Genomic DNA, 18,640 nt, shown 5'->3' with positions numbered 1-18,640 from the left:
CCGTAGAAGATGTAACAGAAAAGAAAAGATAATATTATTTACATGTAATAGTGAAGGAAGCGTGAAACTAGTTTAGATACTAAATGCCCGTTACAATCAATCAATCAATCTATTCTATTTATGCCCAGCAAACATCGAAATGAATATTTGTCAAAAAAAAACTACTACAAATTGCCTACTACAAAGTAGGCAATTTTTTTTTAATATTTAAACTTTGGTAGGAAAACAATGAATACATTGATTATATATTAGGTAAAAGTACTTTGCAAAGAGAAATCATGGTTAATGCACTACTTTATCAGTTGTTAGCTTCTCGTAGACGAAGTCGTGGCCATAAGTTAGTTCGTAAAATAGCTACAGGGTGATACTGAGTACTGAACTTTAATCTTATTATATCGCCATATACTAGAGATAAGCATAAATTCTATTACGCTGGCGAGTGCGACGCTAAGTCCTAACTTAACTAACTGGGGAGATGGCTTGCAGCTAAGAGCATGGATTAACAGTTTGAGTAGTTAGCGCATCATATGTCTTGACCTTATAGTGATTTTGTAAAGGATTTACTGCAAAAATGCTTTGTTAAATTCGAAATAAGAATAAAAATCAAACTATTTAATTTAAAGTAAATAAACAGCACGTTTCTAATGTCAATAATTTACCACCACTTCACAAGGTGTTTCGTTATGCAGAAGAGGCGGCGAAGGAAACTCTATATATAATACGCAGTTCTTAAAACGATTCATGTATAATATTGACTTACGATAAAGGAACACGTTAAGCACGTTAATGTTTTACTTCAGGTTATACAATAAGTAAGAAGTTAACAAAATACAATGTAAGGAGGTTAATAACATGTAATTACTTGTATTTATATTTTCCGTTGTGTGCAGCGGTTGTTAATAGCGATTTGAAAAAATATCATCTACATCACATTTCAATCCAACGAAATGGATATGTGAAAAGAAACTTATAGATTAGAAAAAGATAAAAACAATAAAACTACAACATTTAGAACATGCAAATTCAAATTTTTGCTTGATTGTCAAAATCTAATCCTTTGTGTAAAGTAATGTGTTTAATTTATGAATTATAAATGGTAAGAAGTATGTTATATGTTATAATGGGATAACTTATTACGTTTTTTGTGTAAATAAGGCTCCGCGTCGGAACTAAACAATAAATTGGAGTAAGCTGTAGCTTTCGAAAAGGCAACAATTTGTAACTACTAATTAGATCATTTATTGTATAGTTGCAACCCGTTTACGACCTTTTGCTGAGTGCGATATTTTGTTGCCAGAGTTTAAATTTTCCTTCACACGTTTCTAAGCAGAATACAGTTATATTATATTGCTATTGAGTTGAAGTAGGTGTAGCCGTGGTGTTTCCGGACTCGAACCCAGAAGGGTCCTTTTTAACACGTTTTTATTAGCTTCATCTGTATGTATGTATGTTTGTGGCTTTGTGTCTTACTCTCCTTTGGACTACGAGCCAATTCGTTAGCTGAGCGGGCTAAGACGTGGGCCTTCGCTGACATCAACCCCACATCAATTCATCGGTCGTGGGTTCTAATACAGGGTGTAAAGAAAAATGACAATTTTTTTAACAATAAATCGAATAAAAAAGGCAACAATACATCTGTGACCGATTTCAGGTAACACCCCTATTCTATATGGCGTTAGTTGACAGATGTTCATGAGCGGTGCCCATTTTCTATGTGTACTGCATTGATTTGCTACTTAAGCCTTACAAAAAGTTTAACAAGACATAAATACTTACAATTCTTTAATGCCACACAAACTTTCAGCAACTCAAAGCAAGCTTTCGGAAAAAGTTTCTGAACGCTAAAAATTCTTGCAATCTCGGAATCTGAACAAAGTTAAATCGTCAAAGAACGTTTTAACCGATGTTTCTTTGTTGTCTTTGTTACAATTCTTAATTAAACCCCACCTGAGAATATTTTCCTTTAATTGTTATACTTTGGAATTCTTTCCTATTTCTGAGGCAATACAGTTAAATATAAATACAACAAACGATCGATTTCACGATATTTCTATAAACAGTTTTAGATATTGGAACATTAAATTTTCAGAAGAAAAAAGTCAACTTCATGTAACTCTACATATAAGTCGCAGTAGTAAGACAGTAATGGGTTGAGGAATAAAACCTGTTTTCGTTAAATATATTAAATTTCCACGCGTGTTCAAGTGTTCAAGACTCTTTTGTGGGGAATAAATAATTCGCCAAGTACGAGTCGAATTCGCACATGGAGGCTTCCGTACCACCAAATGTTTATTATTTTTTGCTTATTTTTATTCATTTTAATATTTTCAACAATACTTAGTTTTGTGACAGGACAAAAGATGGCGTTGGGGTCATGATGAATGATTCGTAAATAAGTTATAATAAAATTAAAATAACTATATTAAAATATGTTTTATGGTTCTTATTTGTATTTGTTATAATACCAGCTATAGTAGTAGTAAACGAATTTTAAAAATTTCAACCGTCTTTTTAGTACGGTTTAACAATTAGATCGAAAAATGCCGAAAAAATCCGGTTTGTTGTATGGAGATCCCCTTTAATATTCAACTTTATTTTAATTTTAGTATTTGTTGTTATAGCGGCCACCGTTATGCATCCTCTAGGGTTTCGTTTTTGCCCTTTGGGTACGGAACCCTAAAAAGTATGTTTTACCTACTCGCTACTTTTATTTGGGTGCAGTATTGAACTCTTTACTTACCTTCTTGCCTCCATCGTTATGTTTACGCTTTATGTGGTATATATTGTGCTAATCGTAATTAAAATATCAATATCGGAATATATCATCAACTTGTTCCCGTCCCACTGGTGGGCACGGATCTCCTCTTAGAAACGGAAACTGATATCCCCAAATCGGAATAATGATATTATGTTAGTTTTCGTTGAAATAATATTTGTTCAAGTAGTAAAACGAAATAAAATCTTTAACTTTTATATGACTCATAATGGTAAAATAGCAGCGGTCTGAAAATAACTATTACCACTTCGATAAAACGAGCCGACTGTAATGAATTCAACGCCCTTTCTATTGTATAATGCGAATGAACAGAAATAGTATTTTGCATAACCTTTTTATGTGGAAAGGCGAACGAGCACGCGCTTGTCCGTCACAATTGCTGATCATAACCTTATAACTTTATGCCTCAGACCAAAAACAGAAGGTAACGTTTAGAAAATCATTACATAGAACACGACTTTGTTGTAGTGAAAGGTTTGAGTGTTGTTGAAAATTTCGTTATTGTTGCTATTGTGAAGATCTTTTACAGCGTATTACCGAATTAACGTCACATTTAATTTTATTCCAAGCTTTTGCTACAAGTATGCAATAGAAAAAAATATGTATTGTAAGTACGTGTAAAATATTTTTATGTACCTAATAACAAAGTAAATCCACATAATTAGCCATATCTAATGTTACGTGTTAGGTCTATCTTTTATGGTCTGTACAGCCTTTATCAAAAAATTCTACACTGATAAAATGTTACAACAAAGTGAAAATTATACAGAGAGCCTATAATTTTACACGTTGGTCAAAGTTCAAGAATTATCAATAAGTTCCATTCAGTGATTTATTTTCCCGTTATTTGAGAAGGGCCGTCATAAATCAAATACAAAACCATTTCTCTGAACTCTAATATTAGGTGAGGATACGTGAACTTGGCAATTAAGTACTAACAATGCTCGCTCGAGGCCATTTCGACCCATTGTGTGACTGAAATACGATAAAAGTACATATTGGAGTACATAAATATAAACAGCATACTGTTGTACTTGATTATACGGTAACATATTTGGAATGCGAGCGATTTTAATTTTTTAGGTTAGACGAGATTGTATTTGTCATCATCATCATCATCAACCCATTAATGTCCCACTGCTGGCCCCCAAGTACGTATTGGTAGACTTCACATACCTTTGAAAACTTTTTTCTTTTCATGCAGGTTTCCTCAAGATGTTTTTCCTTCACGGTTTAAGCATGTGATAATTAATTTCTAATACGCACATAGCTTCGAAAAATCAGAGGTGCGTGCCTGGGATTTGAACCTTGGACCCCTCGAGCGAGAGGCCGAGTTTTTTAACCACTAGGCTATCACTGCTTTTTATTGTTGAAAAAGTTTGTCAAAAGTTTATTGTATTTGTAATTGATGCTGCTGAGCGCTGCTGTGTTCTGATTTGAAGCGTGTGGTAGTTTGAGATACATGCTTTTTCGAGGCATTCCAGTTAGTTCTCAGGGGTAGCGGTGCATCTGTAGCTGACCTCATGTAGAAATCTAATCCTATGTGGGGTTGATTACAGGTATCCATGGGCGGAAGTAGCCATTTACCATCAGAAAGACTGCATGTTCATATGCTACTTCTGTATTATAAAAAAACTTTACCATAAAATATCGTACACTATCAAACAGTACAAGAAAATTCTTTTGTTATTTTATTTCTCTTTTATAACCCCGTAATACGTACGGAGTACGATTAAAATGTTACGAGTTTCTACGTTGAGTGAGTTTAGTCTCGAAGGATTTATTTTCATTACAGTTTTGTATTATGTCGCTATGAAATTTGTGGGCTCATAATTCTTGCCAATTTGAATACAAAGTAGGAATAAATTGGGATAAAATAAATGCGGAGCCGAGGTAATGGATAGCCAGAACACAATTTTCTTTTTTGCGTTCTCTGCTATCGGCGTAGATAATACTTTTTGGCTAGGATCGCCGATTTATAAAAATGAATTGTATGCGAGTAAAATTTTTTTTGTTGTTTTTATGTGCTCCAAAGCTACTTTTTATCATGAGTTATCATGGACTTTTATGTCATTTGTTGTTAAGGCATTATTGCCCATTGTGGACATAACAATTCGACGCTTGAAAGGCGAAACTAACGACAAAGCAGACGTGCTATCTGATGGAAAGTACTCGTAGTTATTGACGCTTATGGACATTTGCATCCTTCGGCGCGTGGTGTGATGGAAGAATAATGATCTAGCTAGTGCCTAGATCATTATTCTTATCTTATCAAATAGATCCTAAATGTAAAGATAGTAGTTTATTTTTTTGTGATTTTTCCAGTTCAAATTACTCTCTTGTAAATTCGAATTATTAAATCGTTTCAGATAAGAGTGAAGCTTAACATGCGGCGTTTCTCCTGAGAAGTTGATCTGCTGAAAACTGATATTAGTATCTAGGCTCTTTGAATCTTACAAACCAAAATGTAGTGCATTACTAGTCCCTGTAACCTCACTGCCTATACTTGAATAAAACTTACCAAAAGTTCCTTAGTTATTTCGTAGCTATTTTTTCTTTTATCATATACAAGTACCTATAGATGAATGTAAAGACTGGCTATATAGCCAGTAACTACATAGTTACTCGTATGTACATGGATGAAAATAATAGGTTTACCTACTTAGTATTTTAATAAAAATCAAACAACTGTTAGATACTTTCACACGAATATATAAAATAGTTTCCTAGTGTCGCTAATTCTACGAGAGAATGATCAGGCACGCATGGAGGCTCTTCAACAATATTGACCGTACTTCGTCTCAATTGCGAGACAGCTCCCAGATCTCCCGTTTATAGCCAATGTTTATTAATGCGCACTTATTTTTCGCCGCGTATATGACAATGTGGTCTTATATGAAATGAGCGTCGTAAATGTAATTAAGTAACTGATATAAAATCTTGTTGTCACAAAATCTTGTTTGCTTAGTATTTTTAACCACCGCCACACATCTATATTTAGTGTACCAGTTTTGCGTTTTAGTGGAAGTGTGTGGATGTCGGGTGACTTAAATAAGATGGCCGTCAGAGTAACGAGGCATCTATGATCGACTTCAGGTGAAACGCCTGTTCTTTTTGGAGTGGAATATATGGAGTCGCCACTTACCATAAGGGGGATGGCACTTACCATACCACTTACCATGCTCGTTTAAGACTTAAATTTTAAAAAAATGTATATAATTTTTAAGCAGAAACCAGCACAAATACTTCCTTCTATACAAATAAATAAAATAACCAATAGATATATTTAACAGTAGATATATTTCAGAGCAAAATCCATATTTCCGGGCTATTTGTTGAATGGTATAGAAATGTATTTCTGATGTAACGTATGGCCATTCATTTAGATTAATAGAAAAACTCATAGATACTCTTTGATAAGTAAAGACTTCGCCGCCTTGAATTTGAATGAAGTCACAAAAGGCTGATTTGTCAGTTATTTTTTTGTAATTCTTGACAAATTAAAACATTTTTAGAGAAAATTTACAAATAAATAACTAATACTGAGTAATTTACATAATAAATAAATAAGTATTTCAAATATTTTAGGGTCATTTTAGCACGGAGACGTGGCAAAACTTTTTTTCGCAACTATTTCAATTCTCAAAACTTACATTTTCTTGTTAGGAGTGAGTAATGTTTACTAATCTATGTAGATATTCTTTATTTTAAATAAAGAAGAATGAATGAAGAAGAATGGAGAATGAATGAATGAAATCTAATAAAAAATCGTCGAATATTCAATACACAACAAATACATAAGAACAATTTGTTAAATAACTCCAAACATTCCTAACAGCCACAACTGACTTCATTTGTTAAGGAGACGTTATTACTCATTGTAAATTGTAAATTGCATGGGAATTAAATTCCTTTGTATTTAAATTAATAAGCGTGTGAAATTCATTCATTCGTTTTGTACTAACCGGATGAATTTCATTAGAACAAAACAAAGTAATACCAGAGAAAATTTGTTCCTGAATGTTTCGTGAAAAAAGACACCCTTCGATACAATATCCTCGAACAAGCCTCTGGCAAACTTTAGTTTGTTAGTAGTTTGTTGTTAGCGCGAATGGGACCACTTTAAGTCTGTACTAAACTTATTTTTTGACGAAATTTCACACTTGTTTAGGTACCCTTTTCGACGCAGAGTTATGAAAAGTTTTCTTTATTCTTTTTATTATTGCATTCATGTTGGAGAATTGGTCTATCATCTATGACAAGTCTTATAATGATTACCGAGAAAAGATAATACTTATCTATTATAAATAGGAGTGATTTCTTTATCATAATACAAAAGCTGCAATCTCATCTTAAATTACCTTAAACTGCACTGCACAGATCATCAAAAATTCCAGTATAGAACATGAAGTTTGTTTGCTATCTTCATTAAGTTAATAAAAACTACCAAAATCCATGTTATAATGATTAAGTTCTAACAGCTCACTACTCGTATTCTAATATGATCTACAATACTTCCTACGTGTTGATAACCAACACAATCAATTACGATTACGAGGAAAACAGAAAGTATCGATTCTTTCCTCAAGGCGTCGCACACCACAGACACGTGTTCGTTCTTCTATTACGATACCTATTCAATTAAATTATTGTTTTGTTTACAAAAAATTAAGGCCTTCCTATGGCGTGTAGTATTATGACATAATGATAAAGAAGCATTAAAAACATAAAAAGACAAGGATCCTATTCGGAGTTGAGGGCTGTTCAGGTCCGATAAAAATATAAGAAAAAAATATTTTACTTTCTACCTATTGTACTTAAAATGTATAAATGGTTTCACAAAAATAATACTTTCTCTGTTATAGATGTTGTTGAAGACAACTGAGGGATTAAATCCCGGAAACTGGTAATAGAGTCTTCCTGCAAAGCTATTTGTATTCTGCGGTCATCGGCACGCTCAGCTAAACGTGATGGCCTTGTTAAGACCCAACAAGGCCCATTGGACTTATAAGGATTCGTCCTTCTATTTTTAAGGGTTGGAAGGACGATTTATGTAATATAAATCGTCCTTCCAACCCTTCGAAAATACAAACATAACCTAAAATCTCTACTTCCGATTTTGTGGAGATATTAAAAAATAGGCATGAAAATATTTTTTCATAGGAAGCTTTATTTTCGTTTTTTAATCGAAAAGACGAAACTTTGAGAATATATAAGGAATTTAAGCCCGTGGAATGTTAATCGACAAATCAGCAACAACATAGGAAAATGCCGTCCAGAATGCTGCACAACTAATGACATCTTTTCTATTTTGTATACTCATAGTATCAGCTTCAGAGTGATGATACCAAAAATAGTGATCGTTTTTATTCAATAAGGCCGCTCCCGGAACTCCTCTATCAACAAAGAGGGTAATATCTGATCCAACATTAATACTTTCTGTCATTTTGTTCGTAGAAGAAAACAGTTTTAATATTTCAGTGATCACACATCGTCCAGCTTTTGAGGCTGCTACGTCCAAACCCAACGGTTTAAAAGTACCCTCATCGGATTCCATAATCAAACTTATATTATCAAGGTCATTTTCATGCCTTTTTAAATAAGATTGTGCTCCGATTAAACCAGGTTCTTCTGCAGTCCACAGTATAGCACGAATAGTTCTTTTTGGTTTAAAACCCAAACGACTTAGTGCAACTGGTGCAAACCAACTTATCATCATACCGCCACCATCGTCCATAGCTCCTTGTCCTACATCCCAACTATCGATATGACCAGAAACTATGACCATACTCTCTGGAAACTCACTTCCCTTAATATCAACAAGTGTATTTCGAGAAATACTTTGACCAAGTGTGCTGTTCATTTTTATATTAAGTGTTATAGATTCACCTTCATCTTGTAGTCTCCTTAGCAAATCAGCATCTTCTAGTGTGATAGCACCTGATGGTATTTTTGCGACGTCATCCTTATACTGCTGGTAGCCAGTGTGTGGAGTGTATAGTGAAAATGGAGTAATACTTCTAATCAAGGCAGCTACAGCACCTTTTTTTGCAGCTCTTTGGGCACTTTGAGTTCGGTATATCACAGTTTCTCCATAGTTTATGAATTGAGCGTTGAAAAGTACAATTTTGCCTTTAACAATTTCGGGATGAATCATGTCAAATTCCGTAAAGCTGTCAACGACTATCACATCAGCTGTTATACCTTCAGGTGGAGTAGGCACGTTCGGACCTAGACCTAAAACGGCAATTTTTTTCTTGTATGGTTTCACCATAGTCACACTTTCGGGGCCGCGAACCCAATGAGGAACCTGTAACACACCGTTATTTATATATATAAAAATAAATAAAAGTTTAATATAACTACATTAGTTCAAGTTTATATCTCGTACCCTCACTCCTTCAGTAGTGATGTCGTTGACCCCATATGAAAAAGTTAAATTAATCATGTGATCTATGGCGTCTTCCAATACGTCGCTACCAGATACGCGTGCACCATATTTATCAATAAATTCAGTATAACTGAAAGCAAAAAAAAGATACAATAAATATATAATCAAAACCTATAATAAAGATGAATTTTATTTCATTATGTTTTTTCTATAATGAAATAGGTATGTAGTAAAGAAATATGGAAACGTAACTTCACAATTATATTATACTCTCCATATAGTAGACACAAAATAATGATGTATAATTATTGTATCATAAAAATCAATAAAAATACCTTTTTGTGTATATATGTTAATACCTATACTATACTACTATATCTAATGTCATTGGCAAAAATATACGTCTTCATTTGCAATGATAGTTTAATGGCATAATGTGATATAATATACAAGCAGAATTCTTACCGGTCATACATATTTTTTCCAAGATCTGTATTTGTGATTTGTTTCATTATCAGTTGAGTTCTGTCTTTATAGCCTTCAATTTCCCTAATCAACTCCAGACTTAGGTTGCAATCACTATCATAGCGATTTATTGTCTTTGTTGTATCCACACATTTTCTACAGAAGCCAAGTTGTATTATTATAAAAACTAGTAATTTTAGATTCATTATTAAGTCCACACGTCTCGATTATCAGAGTAATACTGGTCAATATGTCTGGGTAATCTTATCGATGTTCGTTGAACCTAACCGTTATTGAGTCTATCTAATTAGCTAGAGGTCATCTCAAGCTTCTAATGCCCGAGAATGTGATGATGTTTATTTCTTAATCAAACAGTAGTAATCTTATTACAAGATAAATTCACGCGTTTCTTCTTAAATATACTTGTTTTGGAAATTGCATTTATTCAAGTGTTTATTGACATTTTCATTAATTAATATTTTTTGTATGAAACATAGAACAACACTACAATTATAATTTGAAAATTTAGTCTTTTCATGAATAGTATTTAATTTAAAAGATTTTCAAAATTGTATTTTTAAACTGTTATTTTATTTGACACAATTCTAGTGCATATTCATGTTATATTTTTAAATTATTTAAACATTGGAACGAATCGATAGATTAAGATTACACTTGTTTATGCCTTAAAGATTTCACTAAACTTGAACCAAGCGTACTTCGTTACCTGAAAAATAAAATGAATACGAAATTTATTTATTTAAAGAAGAAGAAATATAGTGTAGACTTTAACCAGGACATTCTATTTAATGCTGAATATAAGCGTGCCCTATGAGAAGGTTTAAAGGTAAATGATTCGCTTGCCGTGTGAATTGTTAACCTCGTAAAATTAAACAAGGTACAAGTACCTAAACTCATAGGTAGTCCATACAGACCTAATCGCTATCTCGTCTATTAGGAAATATATGGCAAGAGCAATTGTTACAGCAAAACCGCAAATAACGGTTAAATGCTAACATTTTAATAAACTAGAGAATAATGATGCGAACAAAAACCTGACAGGTTAAAGATATACTGTATGTAACTCCCAATCTAATCTAATTCAATTATCAGATATTCAAACATAGTTACCAACAATCAAGCATACATACATACCCTCGACAAACGTTACCCTCGGCAGTTGGGTAAAATATTTATCTACATCTCGAATAATACATTTACAGCTTGAAAGATACAACGTACACATATAAAGCAAGGAGAATCATAACAGAAATATCCTGTGACACATTTTTGGTTTAATAGAAATAACGGTTTTGTATTTCGATCACGTTTTATGAAATTTTCGTCACACCGATCAGAATGAAAGCGTGACAAAGTTACAGAAATCTTTTCCTCATTGAAAATTATTTTGTTGTATAGCTGTGTTAACAAACAATTACTTTATTATCGTCGCTTTGATTATATGTTTCTGAAGTTACTTTCAATATTAAACAGTTCTAGCATGTTATGTGATGAATTAAGATTATTTGTTAAAGAAAAAATATTTTGGTATTCTTTGTCATTGAAAAGCCTTGTTTTATTCTTTGTTAAACAATAATGACATCGGTAATATGTTTATTATATAATATAACAAAACAATGACAAGTTGTATTAGAAAAATTGTTTAGTAAAATTGGAGAACATTCTGAACAAAATTGGGACTAAAATAAACCCCTGCGGAACACCTATATTGGAACAATAACCAGGAATTCAAGCTAAATTCAATTACCACCACTTTTATTTTACGATTGCTATAGCGGGGACTGAACCCAGTTAACATGCCTAGCTAATATTAAAACATTTTAGTTTATAGAAAAGGTCTCCAATTCATGATGTCTGTCGAAGGCTTACATTAAATCAAATTTTGTGTTTGACATTAAAATGAAATTAGGATTAATTATTGCACATGTGTAAAAGCTATAACAAAATGAATGGGTACGGATGGGAACTATCGTTGGTTTATCCAGTGGGATTAGTCTCGTTCTAATAAAAACAAAAATTAAAACACATTTGATTCAAAACCATTAATTATTATACAAAGAAACTGAAACTACGCAAGCCAAGTCAAATGAAAAGAATTAACAATAAAAACATTATATGTATAAAAGCAAAAGATTTACCCGTAAAAGACGGTAAGTGTATGATCATTACGTGACCCAAAATTACTATTCGCAAGAGGAAGGAGAAATAATAAATGGGAATCGTAACGAATTTAAATGGGATGCTCATTCATTATCCACTTACGGAAATTTTCGCTGGCAATTATCTCGCAAATTGGACTCCCAAGTGAAATATAGACGCTCCTTATATATGAACTATGAGTATAACCAACACCTGCGTAACCAAATAAAGACCTTTAATTAAGCTTTAACACAGCGTTTCTCAACCTACTTCATGGCAATATAGAAAAAATCATGAGCCACTACCAGTTTGTACCTTGTATTTTCTTATGTTTCAAATAACAAATTTGTACAACATTACAATTTATTTTTCACAATTTGGTGTCAGTTAATTACATAATTAAGTTCCTACTTATGACAGGTCATAAGTAGGAATGTCGTTATAAGTAAGTAGTTCCTATGTGTTCCTACACATTTACCATATTTTTAATGCCTTTCGAATCTTTTTTACTGTATTGTATTTATCTTACTTTATTTATCTTTTTACTGATATTTTGGGATCTCCCAGGGGATCACGAACTATACGAGTATGTTGGTAAACGCTGCCATGACAAATGCATGTTTATACTCAGATTAAAGTAATTGGTTGGTCGTGTGGCGGTCGATTGTTTCATTTCGCTCGGTTATAGGTTCCGACATACCATTCCATTACAATTTTTTTATGAAGAAAAGTGTCCTGTTTATTACCATGATATACGACTTTGTCAATTTTTGTAGATATCTGAATCTTTAATGTAAAGTTTTAATGAATATTAATTTTACCTACGAATTATAAATTAGAAAGTTACATTCTATTTAAATCTATTTCCCTGCGAATAAACAAAAAACAAAATTGTTAAAATGATGTTCGTGTATTATTTAAGTACACGATTGTAATAATTTGTAAAAATACATTTTAGTATTTAATTTCATATTTTATTCTCAAAAATACATTTACTTTCCTTATGACAATATTTTCAATGTCGAGGGCGTCTTGTTAAAAAGAAAATTAATTACCCATCCATTTGTTGTTTTAAGTGTAAATATGTAACTATATGGAGAGAGTATAATGCGGTCGCATTATATGCGCACAGGGACATTACAATAAATAAGCGCCATTGTGATTGTAAACAGCCATCTGCATACTGGATTACGTGTTGGAGAGAATAAATGGAATGGAGAGGAAGTCATCCGAACGTACAATCGCATAAAAAACGAGTTCACAATTCCTCTCAATAACTAGAATCGTAATAAATTGAATTTTTCTTGAAGTTGATTCGATTTGATTCTTAAGCCGTTTCTACACAAAAACGAAACTTCTTCTAATACGGTTATATCTAGTTGACATTCAAAAGAACTTTCATGTATCAATTGGGCACCATCTTATTCATTTCTTAGTTTACAACTAAGAAACGAGCCGTGTCTATGCCTTTGAGCGAGAGTCGACGTCGAGTCGTGATTTGTATGATTTCCGTCGTAGATGTGTACGACGCGAAATCACAAATTTACGACGTCGCAACGTACCATGATGCGACGAAGTGTCATGTGTATGTGATTTAGTTCTATCTAGTTATTAGTGGTCATAGTTCGATGGAGCAAAAAATTATATTATATTTTTACGTCCACTCAGTACAATCTATGAAATAGTCGACACTTTACCGCTATTGTCATTATAAATAGCGATCTGCATACGGGATTACCCATTGTCCATAGATTGGAGAGAATAAATGGAGAGGGAAAGAAATCACCGGAACGTGTTCAGCGTACAATGGCACAAACTACAATGGATCGATTCAAACGAACAGTGCGCAGAAACGGAAATGCACGATTCGTTTCAACGACTACAATTGTTGTTGGATTACTCCCATTCAATTGTTTCGTACTTGGCATTTCATTAAAATGACAGGAAGGGATTCATTTCAACATATCGATTTATTAATTGAATTAAAACAGCCAAATTTTCTGCTTACTTATTTTTTTCTATGTTTATCTGTAAACCACAGCCAATTGATTCAAAATGACTGCCTTAAGTCACCCTTCAAACTAGAACAAAGCAAAACTATACTATTCCTATAAGATAGATATGTAGATGTGGTGATGGTGATATCATAGATGAGTGAACTACTGCAGTGAGCACTTTTGACTAATTTTGACGAATCATCTTGTAGGTAAATTAAATTCATTTACTAAACAAGTAATAACACGGCAGGAGTAATTAATATTACGAATTCTGAATAAAATATATTTTTTCCCAACTTGAAACTTAGAATGATCTCGACGATTCATCTGAGTGGTCGCTCAAGTTGATTGAAATCACGAAGAGTGCTTTATGCTCTAATTTGTAAGAAACACGGTACAAAAGATGTGCTCTTTGCAATATTTTTTACTTGGTCAACCATTATAGGGAGTTTGAATAATGAAAGCTTTTAACAGAACGCTTTCATAAGCAGATTTTTTATAACTACCTGTTTTGCGGATAACGTATAAGCCCTAGAAAATGTTTTATTTTCATAAAGATTTTAGTAGATAAAAAGTAAGCAACTACGATAAAGCTTCGCATTACCTAAGTGCGATAACAGATGGCGCTAGATAGCGCATCTTTTTCATAATAAGGTTTTTTCATATAATATCCACCTCAGTTTTAGAATAACTTGCCTTACAATTACCACACATATTATGTTGTTAATTAAACCTCATAATTGTAACATTATATGAAAATCTATTGAATACAATGTTTCAACAATAGTAATTAATAATTATAATCAACAAGTAATCCACTTAAACGGTACTCTTAGAACCATACCAGTATTTATCACGATCTTCACTGGAATTAGACGTGAATGAATGCGGCTTGATACGATAAAGATGCATGGCTACTTCCTTTTAATAACATCCTCATTCTGTGGTACTTACTGTACTTTACTGGTTGGATCAGCATTCTATCGTCGCTGTGTTCCTAGTACCCGCGTTCGGTGTGCACGTTTGCTCATTAGATAACATTATGTGTCTGTCAATAAGAAAGTACTGTTTATTGTTAGTTTATCTTTCTCTGTCTAAAGTTCAAAGTGCTCCGAAAAAACAGAGCTACTCAGAATTGCGAGCGTGCAATATAAGTGACCTTGCGGACGAAATTGCCTCTTACGAGTCGGTGGTAAAGGATATAATCGATTATGTGGTATCTGGACCATTTAAGGGATATACCTATGACGAGTAAGTGTATTATTTTGTTACAATTCGTTTCTAGTATTATAACAGAATAGGCAAAAAAGCAAGACTCAAAGATCACCGCCACCAAGGAGTGTCTATTATTAGGATACGATTGGAAAGGATATCTGTAATTAAGATAAGTGACTACATCTACCTGCAGTCTATGAAGTCTATCGGTCTACAGCTGGATTTTCTGGTTGCTTGCTTATATTGCTGGTTGGTTGATGATTCCCCTAATTGGTCCCACTCCGATGTCCTTGTGAGCTCTGAATTGTTATTGTTATTATTCATGTAATACAACATTTATTGCTAATGATACTATTAAAAACATCAGCAGTACAATCAAATAGTAGCATAGGAAAATACGATTACTTTTTTTTATAATATAGGAGTAGCAGACGAGCATGCAGTCCACCTGATGGTAAGTGGCTAATGCCGCCCATGGACATCTGTAATCAACCGCAGATAGGATCAGATATTCTTACCTGAGATGATTCCTACAGATGCGCCGCTACCCTTGAGGACTAAGTTGGAACGCCTCGGAAAAGTCTGTCTCTGTAGGTAATTTAATACATGTAAAATTTTGTTCCTTTTCACCTTCTAGTTGAAGCAGTAGGTACGTTGCTTGTTACACATTTATTTTACTACAAAATTGAACACTCACACAGGGAATATTCCGAAATTGTTCTTAATAGTACATTTTGTTTTTACAGTATGTTTATCGTTATTTAGTTTCAGCGATATTGTTTTTCTTACGTAAAAATGTTTTATTTCTTTCATTATATTTTCTTTTTTTCTATCTTCATTTCTTTCCTAACGTTTATCAAAGGATAAAATTGATTCTGAATAACATGATGAGGTATTAGCTATCCATTAATGCTCCACTTAACGTGATACGTTAGACGGTAGAGCCGAAATTTATTTACCTATCTCCTTCGAATTTGATAAGATACAAATAAAGTCTTCTAAGCCTGTTACACCATTATCCGGTCCATGAGAGCTAAGTGCCTATCGGATGTCTTTCAAGAAAATGAATACAGACATTTTCGACAGCCGACGATATTTTTGCGTCTGATAAGATAGACGCACAGTAAAAGAGCTCCACCTTATCACAACATCACAATATAGCGCAGGCACGCGCAGAAAAATGAATTCGTTCACCCGAATTCTTATAACCCTTTTTATTATAAGTGTTTGTAAGGCGAAATTTTTACCGAAAAATTCAGATTCTTGCCGGGCGTTGTTAGGAGATGAGTTGGTAAACGAAATTGCCTCGTACGAGGACGTAAAAGATGAAATACTCAAATATGTTTTGGAAGGAGACTTCAAAGGCACGACTTATGACGAGTAAGTGATTTTTGGCATGATGTGATTGGGTAAGAAATATTGTTATGGAAGTTTCTTACATAAATGTATGGGAGTATTCTAAAACCGAACGACATGTACAACATGGAGTTTATGAATTCATAAGTTTGAGTTATTAATTTAATTCCTTTCTCGTTTTCAATCGTGACAGCTTTTTTTAAAATATCGTTTAATTAAAATACCCGAAAAAGAAAAAATCTACAACTAGGTACATTTTACAATTTAGTATTTTCGATATAAGCATATAATTTCTAAAAGGGTTTAAAAATAAAATACATTGAAAATTAATTGACTTATACAGAAAATATGTTTATTTTCCAGGTTGGCAAAGTTCGTGGACACGTTTGGTGCGAGGCCCTCCGGTTCAGAAGTACTTGAGCGCTCCATCGATTACATGATCCAACTCACACAGGCCGAGGAGATCCACGACATCGTTACTGAGGAGCTGGAGGTAATTTAATACCAGTCTCGATAAAAAATATTTTATTTTTTCTTGCAGTTGTAAATTAAATGTACAAAAGGGACAAATAGTTTCAAAAATGAGCCATTCAAAGTTTTATAGCTGTAGTAGATAATACATTTGGCAAAAAATACATATTTTTACGTAATTACCATGAAATAAGTTACCTTCAAAGTCAAAGAAAACTCTTTGATGACTGAAACATATGTATCTCTTAAATAGACATTGGAGAAAGAAAAAACGTAAATAAATGTTTTTCATTAATTGTGTGGCGTTGGTATGTTTATAATTAATATTTGATGTATATTCTTTCTCTAGGTTCCTCACTGGGTTAGGGGGGAGGAGAAAATTAAAATGTTGGAGCCAAGAATGAAAGACATGGCACTATTGGGCCTTGGACGGAGTGCCAGTACACCACCTGAAGGTATAACAGCTGAAGTGATCGTATTCAACAATTTCTCAATGTTAGAAGCGGCCTCTATTGTTGATGTTAAAGGAAAAATTGTCTTATATGATCCAGAGTTTACGACATATGGTGAAACAGTAACCTACAGGTCTCAGGGTGCAACAAAGGCTGCAGAAAAAGGAGCTGTTGCATCTTTAATACGATCGGTTGCACCTTTTTCTATCAATTCTCCGCATACGGGATCGCAAACTTACGGAGATAATGTACCAACAGCAGCTATCACGATTGAAGATGCTGATATGATAAGGAGACTTCAAAATCGTGGCGTTAAAGTTGTTTTGAATATTAAAATGTCATCGACGTTTGATACGAAGATTTCACGGAATACAATTATAGACTTAAAAGGCACTAAAGACCCAGAAAAACATGTCATTGTTTCCGGCCACATTGATAGCTGGGATGTCGGCCAAGGTGCTATGGATGACGGCGGTGGTCTTTTCGTCAGCTGGGCTGTACCCGTTATTCTAAAACGTCTTAACTTGAGACCAAGAAGGACAATCAAGTCTATTTTCTGGACTGCTGAGGAATTAGGACTAGTCGGTGCATATGCGTATGAAGAGAGGCACAGAAATAATAGTCATAATATAAACTTTATTATGGAATCAGACGAAGGGACTTTCGCTCCCCTTGGATTAGTGGTTGCTGGAACTCCAGAAGCGCGTTGTATTATTGCGGAAATTTTAAAATTATTTGAATCGATAAATGCTTCGACGTTAGTAGAGAGTGATAGCCCTGGATCAGATATTGCCGTGATTATTAAAACGGGAGTACCAGGCGCTAGTCTTCATAATGCCAATGAACGCTACTTTTGGTTCCACCACACTGAAGGAGATACAATGAATGTTGAAAGTCCCGAGGAACTTGATTTGGGAGCCGCTTTTTGGACAGCAGTTGCGTACATAATTGCAGATATATCTGTCGATATCCCACGCTAAAACGTAAAATTTGTAAAATACAAATTTTGAAAGTACATTCTTAATTTTTACATTACATCTGAACCAGTTTATCTAAAAGAAATATCAAATAAATCAATAGGAAGGGAGCGCTTATTTTTATCTATGGGATATTCTATTTTAGGATCGGATCTCCAGGGAGCCGTAACCGTAGACGGTTATAAAGATATTTTTTGCGACAGCCCTATAGGAGTTTTCTTTACCAAATGCGATCCACCTTCCGATAAAGGTCCTAAATTATGTTATCGTTTCACAGCCATTGTAATAAAAGTAAGACTCTCGTCCTTCAATATGAGAGCAGTGTTAGATGGTATATTTTTTCTACGCTGAAATCGTTTTGGAATATCAGATATTTTTAC

At 33.6% G+C, this 18,640-nt stretch overlaps 2 protein-coding genes across 2 annotated transcripts; one reads left to right on the top strand and one right to left on the bottom strand.

The window, feature by feature from the left end:
• Positions 1–7,986: 7,986 nt before the first annotated feature.
• Positions 7,987–9,990, bottom strand: LOC140751732 (carboxypeptidase Q-like). Its single transcript, XM_073085766.1, has 3 exons — positions 9,633–9,990; positions 9,168–9,297; positions 7,987–9,086 (listed from the first exon to the last, which is right to left on the bottom strand). Exons 1-3 carry the CDS (start codon positions 9,836–9,838, stop codon positions 7,998–8,000), a joined length of 1,425 nt encoding a protein of 474 aa, XP_072941867.1. The 5' UTR covers positions 9,839–9,990; the 3' UTR covers positions 7,987–7,997.
• Positions 9,991–14,750: 4,760 nt separating this feature from the next.
• Positions 14,751–18,367, top strand: LOC140751686 (carboxypeptidase Q-like). The gene is made up of 3 exons (XM_073085691.1): positions 14,751–15,040; positions 16,724–16,853; positions 17,181–18,367. The coding sequence occupies exons 1-3, from the start codon at positions 14,832–14,834 to the stop codon at positions 18,261–18,263; spliced, it is 1,422 nt and encodes a 473-aa protein (XP_072941792.1). The 5' UTR covers positions 14,751–14,831; the 3' UTR covers positions 18,264–18,367.
• The last annotated feature ends 273 nt before the right edge of the window (positions 18,368–18,640 follow it).

This window comes from Epargyreus clarus, unplaced genomic scaffold, assembly GCF_041222505.1.
Source record: "Epargyreus clarus isolate Ecla_fem2 unplaced genomic scaffold, WU_Ecla_fem_2.2 ptg000023l, whole genome shotgun sequence".
In the NCBI taxonomy this organism is placed as follows: Eukaryota; Metazoa; Arthropoda; class Insecta; order Lepidoptera; family Hesperiidae; genus Epargyreus; species Epargyreus clarus.
The sequence above is the reverse complement of the archived record's forward strand: the minus strand, read 5'-3'. Positions and strand labels throughout refer to the sequence as shown.

Coding starts and splice junctions, on each gene's coding strand:
- LOC140751732 (XM_073085766.1), bottom strand. CDS start 9,838: ATGAATCTAAAATTACTAGTTTTTATAATAATACAACTTGGCTTCTGT. Junction 9,298..9,632: donor GGAAAAAATATGTATGACCG/GTAAGAATTCTG, acceptor TTTTGCTTTCAG/TTATACTGAATTTATTGATA. Junction 9,087..9,167: donor TCACTACTGAAGGAGTGAGG/GTACGAGATATA, acceptor GGTGTGTTACAG/GTTCCTCATTGGGTTCGCGG.
- LOC140751686 (XM_073085691.1), top strand. CDS start 14,832: ATGTGTCTGTCAATAAGAAAGTACTGTTTATTGTTAGTTTATCTTTCT. Junction 15,041..16,723: donor AAGGGATATACCTATGACGA/GTAAGTGTATTA, acceptor TTTATTTTCCAG/GTTGGCAAAGTTCGTGGACA. Junction 16,854..17,180: donor TCGTTACTGAGGAGCTGGAG/GTAATTTAATAC, acceptor TTCTTTCTCTAG/GTTCCTCACTGGGTTAGGGG.